This window comes from Dromaius novaehollandiae, chromosome 1, assembly GCF_036370855.1.
Source record: "Dromaius novaehollandiae isolate bDroNov1 chromosome 1, bDroNov1.hap1, whole genome shotgun sequence".
Lineage (NCBI taxonomy): Eukaryota > Metazoa > Chordata > Aves > Casuariiformes > Dromaiidae > Dromaius > Dromaius novaehollandiae.
In genome coordinates this window covers 148181826-148200037 of record NC_088098.1, presented here as the reverse complement: position 1 = coordinate 148200037, position 18212 = coordinate 148181826, and the positions used below count along the sequence as shown (strand labels likewise).

At 37.9% G+C, this 18212-nt stretch overlaps 3 protein-coding genes across 5 annotated transcripts in view; 2 read left to right on the top strand and 1 right to left on the bottom strand.

Moving 5' to 3' along the window:
* Window positions 1–5963, top strand: part of MGAT4A (alpha-1,3-mannosyl-glycoprotein 4-beta-N-acetylglucosaminyltransferase A) — a 78492-nt gene extending 72529 nt beyond the window's left edge. For all 3 annotated transcript variants that reach the window (XM_026103275.2, XM_026103276.2, XM_026103274.2), the window contains exon 16: window positions 111–5963. In XM_026103275.2, the coding sequence (XP_025959060.2) occupies window positions 111–137 (27 nt within the window). In that variant the 3' untranslated portion in view covers window positions 138–5963. The remainder of the gene's footprint in view (window positions 1–110) is intronic.
* UNC50 (unc-50 inner nuclear membrane RNA binding protein) lies at window positions 5861–11700 on the bottom strand. Its single transcript, XM_026103277.2, has 6 exons — window positions 11529–11700; window positions 10365–10648; window positions 9310–9430; window positions 6930–7069; window positions 6750–6851; window positions 5861–6177 (listed from the first exon to the last, which is right to left on the bottom strand). The coding sequence occupies exons 1-6, from the start codon at window positions 11672–11674 to the stop codon at window positions 6041–6043; spliced, it is 930 nt and encodes a 309-aa protein (XP_025959062.2). The 5' UTR covers window positions 11675–11700; the 3' UTR covers window positions 5861–6040.
* LOC112984992 (cytochrome c oxidase assembly factor 5) lies at window positions 11689–15442 on the top strand. The gene is made up of 3 exons (XM_026103278.2): window positions 11689–11918; window positions 12206–12289; window positions 14409–15442. Exons 1-3 carry the CDS (start codon window positions 11817–11819, stop codon window positions 14448–14450), a joined length of 228 nt encoding a protein of 75 aa, XP_025959063.1. The 5' UTR covers window positions 11689–11816; the 3' UTR covers window positions 14451–15442.
* The last annotated feature ends 2770 nt before the right edge of the window (window positions 15443–18212 follow it).

Below are 18212 nucleotides of genomic sequence, written 5' to 3'. Positions count from 1 at the left end.
TTTGTTGATGTTTTTGAAGCTCAGAATTTTGGCTAACACTGAAAGTTATCTGTTATTACTGAGAACTGTAATGTCCTAAAATGACTTTTTTTTTTGACTCTGTATTTCAGATTCATATTAAAAAGCTTACAAACTGATCATCAAAATTTGCTTTAGAGGAGAAAGAAAGAATCCTTGAAAACTTTTCCTATAAAATCCAACATCCTTAACAAGTCACAAATTGAAAACACTGAGCATGCACCTTATTCCAAATTTCTTTCATTTTTCACTTGAACACTACCTCTTGTGAAATCTACTGTAGATGAGAAGATTGTACTTACCCCTTTTTACCTGATCCATCGAGAAACTGATGCTTCACACTGATAACATTCATCTGAGGTCTAAGTTGTCCTTCACTTTACGGTGACTTTACCATCTTATGGTTGCAGAATCCTGCTACTCTTAACCTGTACTATTTTGATAGTATAGTAATATAGAGAAGTTGTACATATTGTTACATTCCTTGAAGAAGAAAATATAATTATTGTTAAATACGTTTTATGAAGGGGGTACTTTCGGAGTTCCATTTATTTTCTATGACAAGAACCCTCTTTTATAGATTGTCAGGAATATATATTAAAAATGTTAGGGATATTTAATTTATTAAAATAATTTGAAAGTACATATTTTTATGCAGTAAAATTTTAAATTGATATAGCTTTTTTTTATGGATTATCTAGTTTAAGTTATCTTTCTACATTTTTCTTTGGAGATGCAAACATAAATTAATACCATATTTCAAATAATTCAAATAAATTAAACACTGCCGTGTTTAAAAGAACTAGATTGAGTTTCTAAATTATGTAGTTTTGTACACAAAATCTGAATGATGTTCAGAGGCATTAACAGAGTTCTGAAGAACATTATTCTTTGGGGCTATGAAATTCCACTATGTACAGTTTGTAGCCACATAAAAACATGTTGAAATGTCTTGGTATTTCATATTATGTACTAAATCTGTGGTGATTTTACATTTTATCCATTGCATTTTAGGAGGATTTTTCAATTCCAAACTGTTCTTTTCTAAAAATCTTTGTAGGCATTTCCTAGTCTGGACAAATTCATTTTCTGTATTGAAAAATCATTCCCCAGCTTTGCTTTGGAGTGACAAGAGTTACCTTTTATCAAAAAAATTAGTCATGAGATGCATGTGATCTGTAGAGTTCTCCTTTTAAAAATTTCTATTATTGCAGCATTTATTTTGGATACATTTCAGTGATTAGTTACGGTTTATTTTTATTGTATTCTGTTGTTCAAGGACAAGGAGGTTTCAGTCCAGCTCTTTTATTGATCAATATAATTATTCCCACTGACTGGAACCGAATTGGGCCTCAAGTTAGTACCCAGCCTTTTGTGCTTTAAGGGAAACAACAGTGATGTTTAATGAGTCAGAAGCCCAGTCAGGAAAGGAAAGCACTTTGGGTTAAATCCACAGGAGATTATTGCAAACGTTGCCACTGTCCTCAAGAGTCCTTCCACTTACATGCTGCTGCGTAGGGACGCAGGCATGGGAAGATTTAAATTACCCCGTCAGAAGTAGTCAGGAAGAGGAGGCAGAAACTCCTCTCTTCAATGGGAACAAGGCACCTCATTAATGTTGGAGGGAGGCATCTGCCCTGGTTTGGGGATTCTCGGCTGTGCTGCGAACCTGCTGCCTGGAACTGCCATCCGGAAAGCTGGCCCCGTTTGCCTTGTGGGGAGGGAGAGCACCCTTATCTCCAACAGCGCTGTGGTCAGAGCTCTGTGTATGGGCAAAACCCATTGTGGAGCCCCTAGTTTAGAGTGGGGATCTTGAATTCATGTTTCCAGCATGAAAATTCTTCTAAAAGATTTGGTCTGTTTTTCATGGGGTATTAATAGAAGCAGGGGCTGACTCTCCAGCTTTGCAAGCTGAAAGCCATCACCACTGGGACATGAGAGTCATCCCGTCTTGTCTTCTGCTTTGTTGGCAAATTGTGTTGTAGCTAAGACAACATTCAAACTTAAGAGCCTAACTACTTTTAAAGACCATAGTGATTTTGTTTTAGCTGTGTTATCTGAGGACAAAGGGAAGACAAGATTTGTACACAGAGGTAAGATCTTTTATTTAGACTGACTGGTATAAGTTGAAAAAAGTAGATGAGCTACCAGGCAGGACTTGTTTACTTTTTTTTGATTATGCCAGCTGGCGTAAATAAGATGTTACATATGAAGTTTGTCTTGCCCATGGAGACTGTAGGTGTAAGTTCAGCACTGGCCTCGTAAATGGAGTTCATTCTTGGACTTAGGAATGTGGATTTATATGCTCAGAAATCCTGAGTGAATCTAGCCTATTGTGGTGCCACAGCACAGTTTGTAATGTATAATCCCATTCAGTCAAGGTATTACCAAATAATGGTTTTTCATTGCATATTAGCTAACAAAGGTCTAAGAAATTATTTGGATCTCATGTTAATTATTCTCTTCTCAATTGTGCCTGTGAATGAATGATATAGGTAATTTAAACTATAACTATTTACTACAATTTAGATTGCAGAAATAAATGTTAGATGTTTCTAACGGTTTGTTAATGTAAGTACTTTTGTTGACAGTAACTTTCATCTTTTTCCATGAAACAAAAACAATTTATGTTTATTGATACCATTTATTAAGAATACTGTGTGCTTATTCTCAAAACATCACTGTTCCCAATGTTTAATAGTAGTTAAGATGTATCACTGATGGTAAATCTAAATGTATAGAAACCTTACCAAATTGACTGCAGTACTCTGGTGTTACCAGTATATTTACTTTTCAAATGTTGAGATGAAAATTATCAAAAACCACAAATTAACTTATGCTTGATAAAGTATATTGGTTTTTCTAAAGATTATTGCATTTTTATTACATTGTACTAGCAGGAGTTGGGAAAACTCTGGGCTGCTTTAACATTTAGAATGTTCTTGAGATCGATACTTTCTAAATAAATGTGCCATATTAGTACAAATTAATTTATAATGACTCATTTGGGAGGGGAAATATGTTTTATAGATTCAGATAAATTCAGATCTGGCGTTATTGAATAGTTCTACAAATTTCCTTGGAAATTTTGCCTATAAGAAGAAAGACGGGAAAATATTTTCTATCATCCCTACAGACAGCTATTTGGGGCTTTCAAACTTTGAAATGCCAATCCCCATCAGTCTAAAGTGGTCCGAAGCCTCCTTTTTTTTGCATTATGGTAAAATAAGAATGCTTCGTCTATTTGGCCCAATAGTCATTAGCTTGGCTATTGTTTTTGACTGGGGGTATTCCAGACAGACTTTGTGTGTCTGTCTCAGTTGTAAGTTACAGTATTTAACACAAGTTCATCTGAGTGTCTGAAACCAATTACCAGATTTTGGGGGGAGTTTTTTCCTACATTTATTTAACCTCAAATTATTTTTAACTTGGCCCTTAAAATGTCCTGGAGGTCAATAAAACTTACAGTAATCAAAAAATGGAAAGTGTTTCAAGACAAATGATATCATCGGCTTCTTCTGATGTTGTTAAAGCTTCAGAAAAAATGAAACTTTTCTGAAACCAAATGCATTTCCATAAACCTTCATTTTCTGGGCAAATTATTTTTAACTGCTTATCTTGGATGCCAAACAGACCAGCTTGATTATAGCACTGGCTTTTCTCAGCAGATCACAATTGCTCTGGACCAAGGAAAGATTAAGACTGTCAGTATAGAATTAATCTTGCTTTGCTCATTCAGTGGGTGGGCCTACTGAAAACTTTGTAAATAATGCGATAAGGATGTGATCCCAAATTAGTGCTTTTTTTATTAGTATTTCAGAAACACTCTTTCAGGCTTTGTGCTTTTGCAGGCATCTCAAGCATTTATTTACATTAATAGAAAATACTCAGATGCATTTATTTCTTCTTAACTGAAAGGTGGCTTAGGAAAATTAAAATATATAAATATTTAATTAATAGACCAATAAAAGACTGGACTCTTCCATCATATCACTGCTTTTTGAGCTCTTTCAAAAGCAATTCTAAATTATATCTAGATTCAGTTTAGAGCAAAGCAATTTATAGTTTGCCCATGTGAAATATGGTTCCTTTAATATGCTGGAGTGTGATTAGTCTTTGGCAAGATCAGATGATTTTGCAACATTTTTCCTCATTTTTTGCAAGTATATATTATTTCAGTAATCTTTGGGTTTTGTTAGAAATATTTGTTCCAAAGGAAGTATTTTAGTAAGTTTGCTTCTAATGTGGAGAATATTACTTTAATCTTGGGGGGGAAATCTTTTCAAACCTTTCCCCCTGAAACAAATTAAACCTGAATTTAAGTAAGTAAGTCTTACATTTGCTCTTATTAGGAAAGATATATTCTGAAAAACCTGAAGCAAATAGTAGTAGTAGAAAGGGGGGGAAAAAAGCATACATTTTAAATAATCTTTACAATCACCAGCTTAGTGCTGAAAGGCTGTTATATAATTACGGTTTTCAGAACAGCACTGATTGCTGATTTAAACGACAACAAAAAAGCTAACTACACACTGACACAATGAACTAGTCTCTAAGAGCATAGCTTTTTGACCTCAGTGTTCCCTTAACTGGTCTTCTGATTTCTACTGTAAACAGTGAGCTAGAACTCCACATAGCTTAATTTTGAGAACTATGAAGCCTTGTTTTAAGGGGACAAACTTTGATATCTCTAAATGAAAGGTACACAGGCCCTAAGTCCTCCATTGATTTCAATGGTAAAGCCACAGGGCACTACATATGAAGTATTTTTACTGTTGAACTTAAGCAGATGATCTCTGGTGCTAGGATTCCTATTCAGGAAAGTTGTACAGTTTTGCTTGTAGCTGCCTGCAGGACAGGAGCTCATGCTGTTACACCAGGGTTGAAGCAGGTCATAACCGGAATTCTTAGCCTTTTTTGGATCAAAGGTTCAGTGCTTTACTTGCTAAAGGGGAACTTTGCTCAGTGTCTGCTGAGAGGGGAACACAATTCTCTTCAAGCCTTAACCATGGCTGATACACAGTACTGTAAGATGCACTGCCAGCATATTTGGTATTTTAAGCTAAATCTAGTTTTTCCTTAGCGATCAAATTCTACTATTGAGATATTAAGTCTTACTGTAACTGGTTTACTGTTGCATTGTTTTTGAAATTGAATCCTAGTGCTCCAATTTTAGACTGGACATGATGCTTTAGAAAGTTGTCATCCTCGTTTTTCAGAAGGTATTGTTTGTGATGGTCAGTTTGTACTCCTGCCTTGTGGACTTTAGAGTGCTAGGCATTGCAATGGGCCTTTGCAGCCAAACTTAATTTGTATTTTCCCTCCATTTTCATTAACAAGCCACTCACAATAGTGGATGTAATAATACCCACTAGACTGCTATAGATTGGGTTTAAAAACTTGCTGCTATATTTGGAAACCTGTTATGGGTCATGGTAATTGTGCCTTTCACCAGTGTTTCTTCTGTGTGCCACAGTTGTCCATGTATATTTGGAATAAAGACATGAAAATAAATCTGTTCTAAAGTTCTTATATAAAAGGAGAGGATAGTTCTGTACGTAGAGGCAATTGTTGCTTTACCATTGCAACACTATTAAAGTCCTACTTTCACACAGTCCAGAGGCAAGGTATTCCAGTATTAGTTTTCTATGAAACTGCTCTTCAGTGTCACTTAAAAAAAACCAAACTTGTAATGTTGAGCTTATGCCAGTATGTGCAAAATATCTGCAGTAAGAATTACGCTAAATAGATTTGTTGCAGCTAAATTTAAGCTACAAAAATGTACAAGTAATTTGTTTTTAGGAATGTACTGCAAAAGTATTTAAACAAAATTGCTAACATGTTTACTGTTGTAAATATTTTAATAAAAAATGACACTTCAAGGTTTTTTTTTTTTTTACACAATTATCTACAATAAAGAGAAATTTACAACCATTTACAAAAAAGCTCTTAACTGTTTTTCTTTACTGTCAAGACAGCTAAGATTAAACCAAACTAAACATCAGATACATGAAGTCCTGTTTTATTTCACTCTATATTTATAAAAAGAGCAAAGCATCTTGGTGAAGTTCCAGCTGAATGCTAATGAGATCAAGTAGAGCATGATGAGAAGAGCAAAAGGGTACAAAAGAATAGCTGTGTTCTTCAAAAATGGCAATGCTGAAAGAGAGGCAACAATCAGTGAAGCAAGTATGAAATATTGCTCTTTCAAAAAAGGTGTGGTAACTGCTGTATCTAGATTGGCCTTGGGGAAAGATGGCAACAAAAACAGTACTTCTATGCCATCTTTGTTAGAATGGCAAGTTTGTCACCTCTGCCATATTTGTCCTACTATTATCACAGATTTCAGAGTACTTGAGTTAATCTGTATAGCTAAGCTTCTGGGAAACTGTTTTACCTAAAAGCTACATTCTTAAACTCATTACAGCATTTCTATCTAATGCAAATATTTTGTTGAAGTGGGTTTAGAGAAGAACAAGCAAAACTGAACTTGAGTTGCCATAGGTCTAAGGGAACAAAAAGAAGTTGATATTGTAAAGAATGTTTAAAAAAAAAAAATCCGCCCAGCTGAAAACAGGGGCTGGATAAATTTATACCAATCTTCCTTTACTGTGAAGGAAGAATGCCTTCACCCCCCGATATGAGCCTAGGCTTTACAATGGACTAAAATAATGCTCGCTTTTTAGTCAGACATCTTCTGAATAATAATAAAAAATATCACCATTACTTACCACTGTATCCTAGGAATGTCACATAGATGTAATAGCCGATTGCAATCAGCCACAGTGTATTCCCAACAAAATACCCAATGACTGAATCAGATATGATGACATCTGAAAAAGACAATTGCTCTCACCTGTTTTGATATGGCATAATTTTAAAGCAGAGAGCACATAAAAGACTCTACTTACAATTGATGAAAAACAGCTGGATAAAATGCAAAATGACTAGAAGTGGATAGAAAGCATTCAAATGAACATCAAAGGCATATCCCCACTCCACATCATAGTCTCTGTTCTGCTGCTTTACCAAGTACTTATTAGAAATGAACCTACAGGAGAAGATATTGAGAAGGCTGTTAACATAAGTGTGTAAAGCTGACTGACATAACACTGGTTTGCAATAGCGAGCCGTACAATATCCTAACTCAGTGCTGTGACAAAGCAGTTTCTGCTATGTGAGAGAAAAATATGCAAGAATTACACAGACCAGACTATTGTTAAACTATCTCATGTCAGAAGTATAATTACATTTTTTTGCATTCAACATGCAGCTGAAATACCTTGCAGGTAACAGCACCAGCTTTTTTTTTTTTTTTTTTTTTTTTTTTAAAGTGGAAGAATGCTACAGCTTTTCCATGCAGTAACAAGTTATCAAGCAGTGTTGCCACCCCTTTATCAGACGATTTCAGAAAAGTGCTTGCACATTACCTCACGTTATAGAGATGTTTTATTTCATTTCTATAGAAATGGCAGCCTTTACAGACAAAGAGGCAGATTAACACTCTGAGTGAAACCATTCTCTCTGTTACAAGCAGGTGCTAATCAAATGAGCATTGCCTTGTATTTTAGACTATGGAACAAACCTTAAGACCTTATGTTTTCTTCAGCCAAAGTTCTGCTGACATCAGGAAGTTTATCTTATTTAGAACTGGGTCAAGAAGTCAATATATGCACAGAAGTAAATAGCTGAAAGACCAGAACTTTCACTGTAGTGTTCTCTGAAATGCTCTTAGTCCCATGGGCAGGATCAGAAAGAGGCAGAGCCTAGATGCAAGGGGAAGCTACTGAAAAAGGGGGAGCCTGTAGCAGACAACGTGTCTTTTTCTTACCAACATGGAGCCGGGTGACAGGCATTTAGGCCTGTAGGAGGCTGACTAAAGAACAGAGGAAAACCAACAGATGCCAAAACCAACAGTCTTTTTGGATCAGGATAGTACATCCTTAAACTGCAGAATGTTTGACCCACAAATTGCTGGAGGATGAGGAGGAGTATCACTTAGGCAAGTATTACAATATGCTCTTCCCCAAGCATGTTATGGGCTGCTCTCCCAGACAGGACACTACACTAGATGGGTCTTTCATTTATCAGCTACAGTTCTTAAATATATTTGGTCCTGGATTTTGCAAGTACAAATGGGTATTTCCAATGTCACTGTTCGAAAGGAATCCATCCCTTTTCTGATCAGCGTCACTATAAGATGCCAGTGAAATGCTCCCGATTCCTTGCAAATTTTCTTTTTCCACCACTACCACAAAAAGTTCTTGGTAGAGAAAATTCTTTCTTCTGTGTTCTCACCTCGCCCCAGTGCAAGTGACTTCCTGTTGTTCCATGGTTCCCTTGCTGACCTGACACACGTCTATAATATGCTGAGGTCTGGGTTAAGAACTCACTCGCTACTGTCTCTCCCCCTCTGTAAGCCAAATGGAGGGCAAAAAGTGACAAAAGCAGAGGAGCCACATGGAGGCAGACCTCTGCCATGCTTCCATAAGTCTATTGCTTTTTCTTCTTCAATAAGCCACAAAAGAGAGACAAAGTGACAGGGCTATTTTTGCTTCTGCCCTTATTTCCTGGTTTCAGTGCATCTGATTACAAGTGACAGCTGTTACCTCTGTGCAAGGAAGGAAGAAAATTAGCCTTCTTTACCACAGCATCCTGGAGAACAGGAAAAGCAACACCTAAGACAAGAAGCTGTTTCACTGTTCCTACACAGCTGGTAATCTTCTACTTTCTGAGCCAGAGAATAAGCCTGCTCGTGAAGGTTAGCGTGCGCCTCTGGGCGTTACAAGATAAAACTGACAGCAATTACCACCATCACAACAAAGCCGACACGCATGAAATAGTCAGAACCAACACTGATTGCACTAGAAATAGGTAAAATGCTTCAGCAAGAAGCACGCACCAGTTTTATATTGCCCCACTTAAATATTATCATCATTAGGCTTACGCTATTTAAGCTATTTACTCAACCAAATTAGAGAATGAAGGATTTTTCTAATCACTATGTTTGGAATTACTGCTGAAGATCAACCAGCTCAGAAAGAAAACAAACTGAAACATTGATCATAATACAAACTCTCTAAACATCAATCTTCTTCTGCAAGATATAGTAAAGAAAAAATGTCTTTCTTTTTTAAACCAAAGTTTGAAGGAATACCCACAGCAGCACAAAAACCTATAGTCATATTTACTTTGTAATTTTGCCCCAAAGAGAAAAATAACCATCCTGCAGTCAGGACTATTGATGGCCTGACAGCAATACTGAATTCAGTTTCAGACATTACTACTTACCACATTAAAGTTGCTATCAGAAGGCCAACACCCACACAGTCTATGAAAACAACCCAAAGTAGGAGCTTTATTGTTTCAAAAAATCCCATATCCAGCACAAATCCAAATCCCACAGTAGACACTGAAAAGAGAAAAAGAGATTATTAAAGTTAGCTGTAGAGAAAAGAGAGAGATCTTAAGCTGGTATGTTTTTAAGTGTGCTGTCATGAAATCTCCAGTTTCATTTTTATTTTCCTCCTTGAGATTTTCAGTCCAACAGCCCATTTTTCCCCCACCAAATACTAGGTATGGTGCAATTTGTCATAATATGATTCCTGTCATAGCTTGGAGGACATTCATCTGTACTTTGGTTTAACAATATAATAGCAAATTGCCTTGCCCCCAACTATTTTTAAAAATTGACAGAATGCTACACAGAACGTTTTTTTTTATAAAAGCTAATTGTAAACACAACGTGCATTTGGTGATATACACTTTTATTCCAGCGTTAAAAGCTTTGCTGTTACTATCAGCAATGTGCTGTATTACAGAAGACTAGGATAATACTTACTGCATTTTAAGTTCAGTCTGAAAACAACATGTGAGAGACTATGATTGCTGATAGCTTAATTTTGCAATATAAAGAAACTCACTTGGGCCTTTACTGTAAAAACAGTGTGTTATCTGTAATGGCTTACATCCTCACATCTGCTAAACCAAGGGTTCAGAATTTTTTTTCTTAACTAGATCACTGCCAAGTGCCACAGGTTTTTTATTATTGGCTTTAAAGTTAAAGGGAACCACATAGTTTGGAATGTAATAAAAAGAGGTAAAATAGAGATTTATTCAAGACAACTACATAATATCTGCAGTTATACATACTCTGTTTTCTAATTTCTATCTTAACCTCCAACAAGTTAGGCCATGATCTTTTACTGCATTTTGATTAAAAAATAATCCATACGTACTGGTTCTTTTTTTCTGTGGCTAGAAGAGCTACAAAAGTTCATCCCTGAACTTTTAAAGAACTATCTTTTCCTCCCACTCATTTATGCACTCTGTTCTTGGGCACTTACCACATAGCCAGATACTGAGAAGTACTAAGAAAGCAGGATCATCTCTTGCCCACTGGTCTTTTGTTTGTTTTCTATAGTGAAAGTTCCTATAAACCCTCTGTGGTGAAGTAAATAGGTAGAGCATCTGCCACAGAGCAAACTCAAAATCCATCTGTCGGAAGTGGAAGAGCCTCCGCAGGTACTTGTAGCGCTTTGCTCCAGCCGTATGCCTCGCAGCATCTCTGGAGTTCAGCGCACCATTGCCCTGGTTCCGAGAATTAACTGAAGTAGTTGGCAGCATTTTGCTAGAAAAGAAATTTCAGAAAATGCATTTATCTCTGCGTGCAATAAGATTAAAAATTCATGTCCCACATGCCGCATTTGTAATGCCATAGTCATAAAAAGATAACTGCACAGGTACAAACTACGATGTGTACGTGCAAGTTAGATAGATACAGCGGTCAGGCAGTCGCTTTACTGAAGGCTACTTACTACCTGCCAGGGATGGAAAATAAAGAGCAGGCGATTTTGCTTCCAGTATCGTTTGTCAAAAAGTCAAGCATTAATTGCTAGAAAAAACCCCACTGAAGTGCGCCATCCCACTGACCTGTTTGCCTGCTAAGAACCCGTCCATCCCTGCCCTCACAGTCTAGCAGGGGTGCACGATGGCACCCACCTTCTTGCTGCCTGTGGGGCTGGGACACTATGTCTAGAGATCTGAAAGCAGGATCTCTCCGAGTACTGCATACGCATACAATCACGGGAGTATTTCCAGGCAATAACAACAGACTTTTTTACCCAGAATCGAAAGGCTAAAATATACAGAGTGACAAACAGGGAGAGGGTCCCCAGTTGCCAGGTCTGCTGCAGAGCCCGGCGCGGCCCGGCACTGCCCGACGCGGCCTTCGCCGGGGGAGCAGCCAGGGGGGCCCGCACCTCGGAACCGGAAGGACCCGGGCAGCTCGGCTAAGACGCCCGGCTTCCCCGGCCCCGCCGAGCCGTGAGCTGGCCCGCAGCGCCCGCCCTCCCCCCGCGGAGCTGAGGCCAGCGCGGAGCGACGCCCAGCCCCCCTCCCTCCGCCCTAACGGCCGTCGCCCCGCAAACGGCCGAGCTGGTGCCGCCGCAGCGTCTGTTGGGGCGGGGCTCGGCTCGCGAGAAGGGGAGGGGGAAGGGGGGGGGTCTCACCTGCGCCTCCGGGCCGCGCCGCGAGCCCCAACCTCGCCCCGCGCGCGCACGACGCCACAGCAGCTTCCGGCAACGTCGCACGGGGCGCGAGCCCGCAGGCACGTGACACTAGAGCACGCCGGGCGCAGCGCCGGCGGGGCGTTCATCCCCGGGGGAAGCCCCGCCCCTTCCTCCCCCCGCCGGAAGCTGGGGAGGGGCTGTGGGCGCCAAGATGGTGGTGGCCTGGGCTTCTGCGGGAGAGGGTGGTGTGGGTGTGGTGTAGTGAAGCGCAGTACTGCGTCTGCTGCGATGCCCAAGTACTACGAGGAGAAGGAGGAGGACGGGCGCGCTTGCGGAGGAGTCAGGGAGGATCTCCGGCAGTGCCTGCTGGAGAGCCCCTGCGTCATGCAGGTGAGCGCGCCTCCTCCCCCCGCCTTGGGGGAGGCTCGTTCCTGAGCGGCCGTTACGGACGTTGTGGCGCGGCTTCCCTGGCAATGGCCGAGGGGCGCCGAGCTCCTCCGTTACATCCTCCCCTGCCCCCGCCGTTGGGTGCCGGTGGCCGTTGGGCGCTGGTTGCCGCCGCGGCTGGCTTGGTCGGGCAGAGCCTAAAATGCCTTCCCTGAGGTATTTTGATGGCTCTTTGTGCTGCAGAAATTCATTAAATTATTTTAATCCCCTTTTCTTTTTTTATCTAACAGGAAAACAAAAGCCCTAGACAATGCTTGAAGGAGGGACACTGTAGAAGTTTGCAAATTACATTTTTTGCATGCAAAAGATCCATGGTAAGTGTGTTGTGCATTCTTGGGCTAGTGGCCTGGTTGATCTCTCTCCCTTTCCCTGTTTTCTGCAGGAAAACACCCTTAAATTCAGTGAAGCTGAATAATTAAGCAGCATAATTCTTCCAATTCCCTTTAAAATATGAATGTTGTACACTGTTTTCATTAGTCAAAATAAAGTTTTATAGATTGTGACTATGATTTAAAAGGTGTATTTAAATTGAAGTAGACTTAGAATGTGACAGGTAGGATAAATGAAGTAGGTATTTTTACTGTTTTGAATAAGGCTTTGGTTTAAACACAGTAGTATCAATAGACAAGGTAACTGTAAGGTATATGCTTAAAAGGCTATTTTTTGTCTGTGAGGTCACTGGAAAAAACATGTACAGAAGGTATTTAAGTTAAATCGATGTCTTACTGAGATAGAAGATATGCAATCATTAATTTATCTGAATTGCTTAAATGTATGCTGAAAAACAGTCTGTTTTTCTAGGGAGTTAGTTATCAAGTATGGTAGCGAGAGGCTTATTGTAAAAATGTAATTGTATAAAGTTTCCCCATTTTTGATTGGAGTTCCTCTTGTAGAAATGTCTTGCCTGTGCTGCCATAATATTAAAAATAGTTAAGATGTGGCAAAAATGGTAGCAAAGTGTTCTAAGAATAGTGCAAAGTTCACTTCTGTACTTAGCTGACTGTGATACATGATGAGGAATATAGAGCTGAAGTTGTGTCTGAACTTTTTTCCCATTGTGTGTTTTTGCTTAAGCTTCAGCAGCTTTTTACTCCTCTCCTGTACAAGCTGTATTAATTCATATAGAATAGCAAATTAATATTTCAGTAAACAAGAAAAAAAAGCTTGTATATTTACTACTTCAAATACTTACCTATTTGAAACTGCAGCTGTAGTATACGTATCTCCTGGTGATGAGTCTGTGTTTCTGTCTATAAGTCACTGAGGGAATCTGATGAAAATCAGTTTTGTAGCTAAATGTCTGTAGTCAGATAGGAAGAGACCTGGCTCTTATAAGATTCTGTTTAACTGTTCCAGATTATAAAGAGTGACATTCTTCTTGTCCTGTTGAACCCTGTAAATTTCAGTGATGGTACTCTGCCAAAGTTGTTACTAGGAATATTAATAAGGCAAAAAGGCTATTAAAAATTAGACACTAAATATAGATACAAATTGCAGTAGCTAAAGCCATTAGGATTTTTGCTTTTTTTTTTTTTTTTTTTTGTCAGAGTGTATACTCTCTTATTGGAGGAGTAAACTTTAGTACAGTTTAGGTACTTAAATAGGAAAAAGGTTTAAAGTGGAAGCCGTTTGGTGATTGGACAAGCTGTACCATCTAATCCTGTGTTTTAGCTCCTTAATTTTATCACAGTTCTCAATTTTGAGAGTTAGTTAACGGAGGTAAAAGGTACCTCTTCGTCACTGAAGTGCAATCAATAACTGCAATCTAAATTCAGAAGAACTGTTCCAAGATCAAATTATATTTTTCTTCTGTACTGGGCAAGAACTTGCAGTTTACTTTCAGTAAGTGCTGCACGGTACTTTTATTTTAATTTTACTGCCATTTTTTGTGTTTCGTTAAATACCTTTTTTTTTTTTTTTTTTTTAACTTCCCAGAGTAAACAGTAGTTTTTGTAGTTTTTACAAGTTGACTATTACGTCAGTTTTTTATTGATATTTCAGACACTTTATTCCTCTCCACACAGAGATTTCCAGTGACTCCCACTTCAACCCAGTCTGAATTTTCATCCTTCAGTTTATTGGTTAAGTTTGGAAGAACAGATCTAAGCAGATTTACACTTCATTGTTTCCATGTTTTCCCTGCCAGTGCATTATGCTGTTTTGTCATCGGTGTTATTACACTGTTTATTTCAGAATGTGCAGGATGCCTACCACATAATGTTACTTTTGTGTGAAATTTAAGATAATAGAATGTATGTTTCACTGGAAAAATTTTATGACCTGTTGCCTGCATCATCAATTTTCTTTATAGTGACTTCTGCTCTATTCTGTGCTTTTCTCTGATTTTGTAAAGTGCCAAAGTTGCACAAACTCTCTGAAGTATTTCTTTTGCAAAGTGTAGTATGCTATTAATATATTGACTTCAATCTTCAGTTGGATACCAGAGCAAGATTCAGAGGAAGGAAGGGATACTGAAGCACTCAGGAAGAGAGACGGCCATGGGAAATTGGGGTTCGTCAGCACTTTAAGCAAAACAGAGACTGAAGTAAGAAGATGTATCTGCTGCTGCATCCCTGCATACAGTGTTTTCATGGAAGGTATCTACTTCTGAGGATTCTGATAGATTGGGCTGGATGTGCATTTTAAATGTTAAAAAGAAAGCAGATGCAAAACCAAGTTCTGGCTAAAATAGGTACCTTTCATGCACTTGTAATAAAATACATAAAATCCATAATAAGCTACAGTAGTTACCTTTGTGTTTTGAAGTGAAATTGACTTTTGTAGTTATGTTATTTCTGATAATGTTTTACTATTACAAATAATGCAAAATTTTGGGAGTTGCGAGTTCGCTCAACTAGTATCTCGTAGGATACCTCAGGACAGAGCTGTTGTTTCCAGACATGATGGGCTGACCAAGGCTGTGAAATATATGTGCTAGCTGCTTCCTTCCCAATAGGTTTATTAGTCAATAAACCTGCACTAATAGATAAGAGTGGTGATGTTTACGCAGTCCCACGTACGCAAGGATGGCATCTCTTTTCATCTTGCTAAAAATTTCTTTTAATATGATGATTGATGCACATGTTTATTTTTGTAGTCTGGTCTTGCTGGACAACTAGATTAAAATTTGGTTTCTGTAAAGTAAAAGGTGTCTGATTTATCTTACAGTAATCTGTCTCTTCATTGTATCAACACAGGTACAGGAGAACTATGGCACTATTCTCTTCAGTAGTTTGAGAGCTGTATGCCAGGATTGCCTGTATACTAATTATATTTCTTTGGATGGGGATGAGGGGTCCCTCACATGCAAACAGTTAAGGAGACCATGGTTGCTATTGCTGTATTCTAGAAGTATCTACAAGAGTATTTAAGCTCCTCTGAGATAACTCTGGACCATGTTTTTGCCTTATTTTCCAAGGAAGTATGTAAATACTAATCCAAATACATGCACAGACTAGGGGTGATTATTTAGACTCTGTTGTGTTTATTGGAAATTGCATTCCACAAATTTACTTTGTAATTTGTGAGCATTTTTCTTGTTTTTACTTTGTCACTTCTCTCTGAATTCTTTAATTTGTGCGTATGGGTGTAAAATGTTCAAATCGCCATTCATATTCATTAGATTATAACTTATATCTGCTATATACTTTTAAAAATGTGCTCTTCCTTTAGGTATTTTTTTACTTGAATTTTCATAAGTTATAAAATAGCTGCACTGAAAAAGCGAACAAATGAATGGAGGAAAACATTGTGTTGCTTTCCTTTGATCTAGGATGACTCTGGCAGATCTGTGCAATATGACAGAGTCTCTCTTGGCCCACCTTTGTAAGAAACCAAGATGTACATTGGTGGCTAACATTAAATACAATGTAAAGTTTATCTGTAGCCAAAACTTATGGATTTTATTTAAGAACTTGCTTTTGAAGAACACTCCTTTTTCCTTCCTGAGCGTCCCTGCCTTGTTCTGTGCCTTTTGAACTCTTTAAAAATAAATGGTAATGTAACTCCTATATATGAAAACTCAAATAATTTCAGACAAGCTGATCAGAAACAAGTTTAGGAAATAATGAGAGGGGAGAGATTCATAGCAACTTTGGGGGGTTTTCTTTTTTTTTTTTCTTTTTTTTTTCTTTTTTTTTTTTTTTTTTTTGCTAAAATCTGTATCAAAGTAGCTTGTTTACACTTAGTCTAAGCAGATGCATACAACACTTGGAGTGTTTGTGAAACCAGCGACTTCAGTGAATGAGTGTGCAAGTTGCTTGTGTGATTCTGTCTCTCTTAAGCAGTTGTTCTGTGATAAGCCCAGGTGTGATTATATTCCTTCTCGTGTGTATAATTAATACATTTGTTTTAAACTCAAAGATGGGCTTTGGAATTTTCATAACTTTTTTGCAATGATAGATCAACACTGATTGCACATTTTTAATGTTCTGTTGATCATGCAGAAACTAGTTTTTGTCCAAGTGCTGTCAACATACTAAGTTTTCCATGATCTAGTTAGCTATATAAAAACAAATAATAAGGTAACTGATAAATTGATGTGATGTCTGCAAGTCTTAACCTAGCCCTGTATTTCAAAGTATTACTCACACGCTTTCTCTTTGGTTGGGGGTGAGGGGAAGATGAGAGAAAAATTAAATCTGTAGCTACTTTGAAGATAATTAGATGTCACTTACAGAGAGCCGTGGGAACGGTATGTGGTTTGGAAGACAGAGAGCCTTCTGCTGTGGTAGCTTACAGCAGGGGCCTATAGGTTTGATAAGCAGATGATCACTTCCTTTCTCTCAGTCCTAATCACAGAGCTTCACCAATGGTGCCACAGAAGCTCCTTTAGTTGTCTGTTAGCCTGTTCATTTCCAAAAGTTATTTTTATTCCATCGGCTTGATCCAGTGGAGATCAAGTGTTAAAATCAAATGAAGTGTTTGTTATTAGGCGCTTCAGAATTTCATAACTAATCGACCAAATGACTTTTGTTATTTAATCTCATAGAACCTCTTAATGGCAATATTTCCTAGTCTAGTGAACTATTTTGGTCCCAGAATATCTAGGACAGTATAAAAATATATTTTATATTTATCTAAATACTGAATTGCTCAAGAGACCAGAGTTGTTCCATTCCAACGTTGTATAACAATATTCTGTCTAAAAATGACTAATTATATAATTGCCGTGGGACTTTGAGCACTGTCCTGCCTGAGAGCTCTTAATGTTTCCTGTGTGACTTTTAAAAAACACTTAACCTGTTTTATTAACTGAATGCACTAAGTACTATAAATTTCTGCCTGTGCCTCCAGCTTTTCTTCCTAATGCACAAAATGTTTTCCCTTGAATATTTTGATATTTTTAAATCCTCTGAATTGTGCTCTACAACAAGCTTTTATTAAAATATATAGTTTTTTTTAATCTATGTTGGATCTTGCAAGATTAAAAACTTAATATGTTGGAACCTGTGAAATTTGAGTGTCGAGGATAAAAGGTTGAAATGGTGCCAAAAGACTCTTGCTTGGTTTTAGAATCACTTCCATATGCAGTGTTAATCATTGCTATCAAATAAGTACAGCATGCAGTTTGCAAAAAGCTTTCATTGTTGCATTAATATCCCCCTTGTTTTACATGGTGGCAGAGTAAAAAGATGCTGAATGCTTCTGACTATCACATCACAAACTGTGGCTCAGTCAGTGTTAAGTATATGTCTATGTTATTACTACATCTAATTTTACTAATTAGCATGTACTCTTCGTGGTCCGGTCCTGCAAACACATTTGTATTTACATAGCTGTAAACACGTGAGTAGTTTTGCAATATCTAAGTGTTTATCATAGTAAAAAATAGGCCAGAGTCACATTCTCTGGTTTGAAAATTCTTCAGGACATGAGCGATATTCTCTAAAGCTTGTATGACATGACAAGCACCTTGTTTAAGCAGAATTTGTTTAATGATGGCCTATGTGTATGTATTGAAAAGCGAGAGAAAGGGGTTAGAGTTTAACAAGTATGCGTTAGCTATTGCATTTTTTTAAGCCACAACTATTAAAAGGAAGGACAAAGCATTTTTTATTGCTTTTGAAAGCTTCTCTGCTTCCAGAATGCATGTATTTCTGTTACAAACAGCTTTGTTATTTACCTGATGAGCATAAGAAATTGGTTGTCTGTTCTTTCTTTAAGTTTCTGGAGAGTAGCGGGTTGGATGATGGTAGTCTTAAGTTTCTAAAGGGTACTTTTTAAAAAATACATACT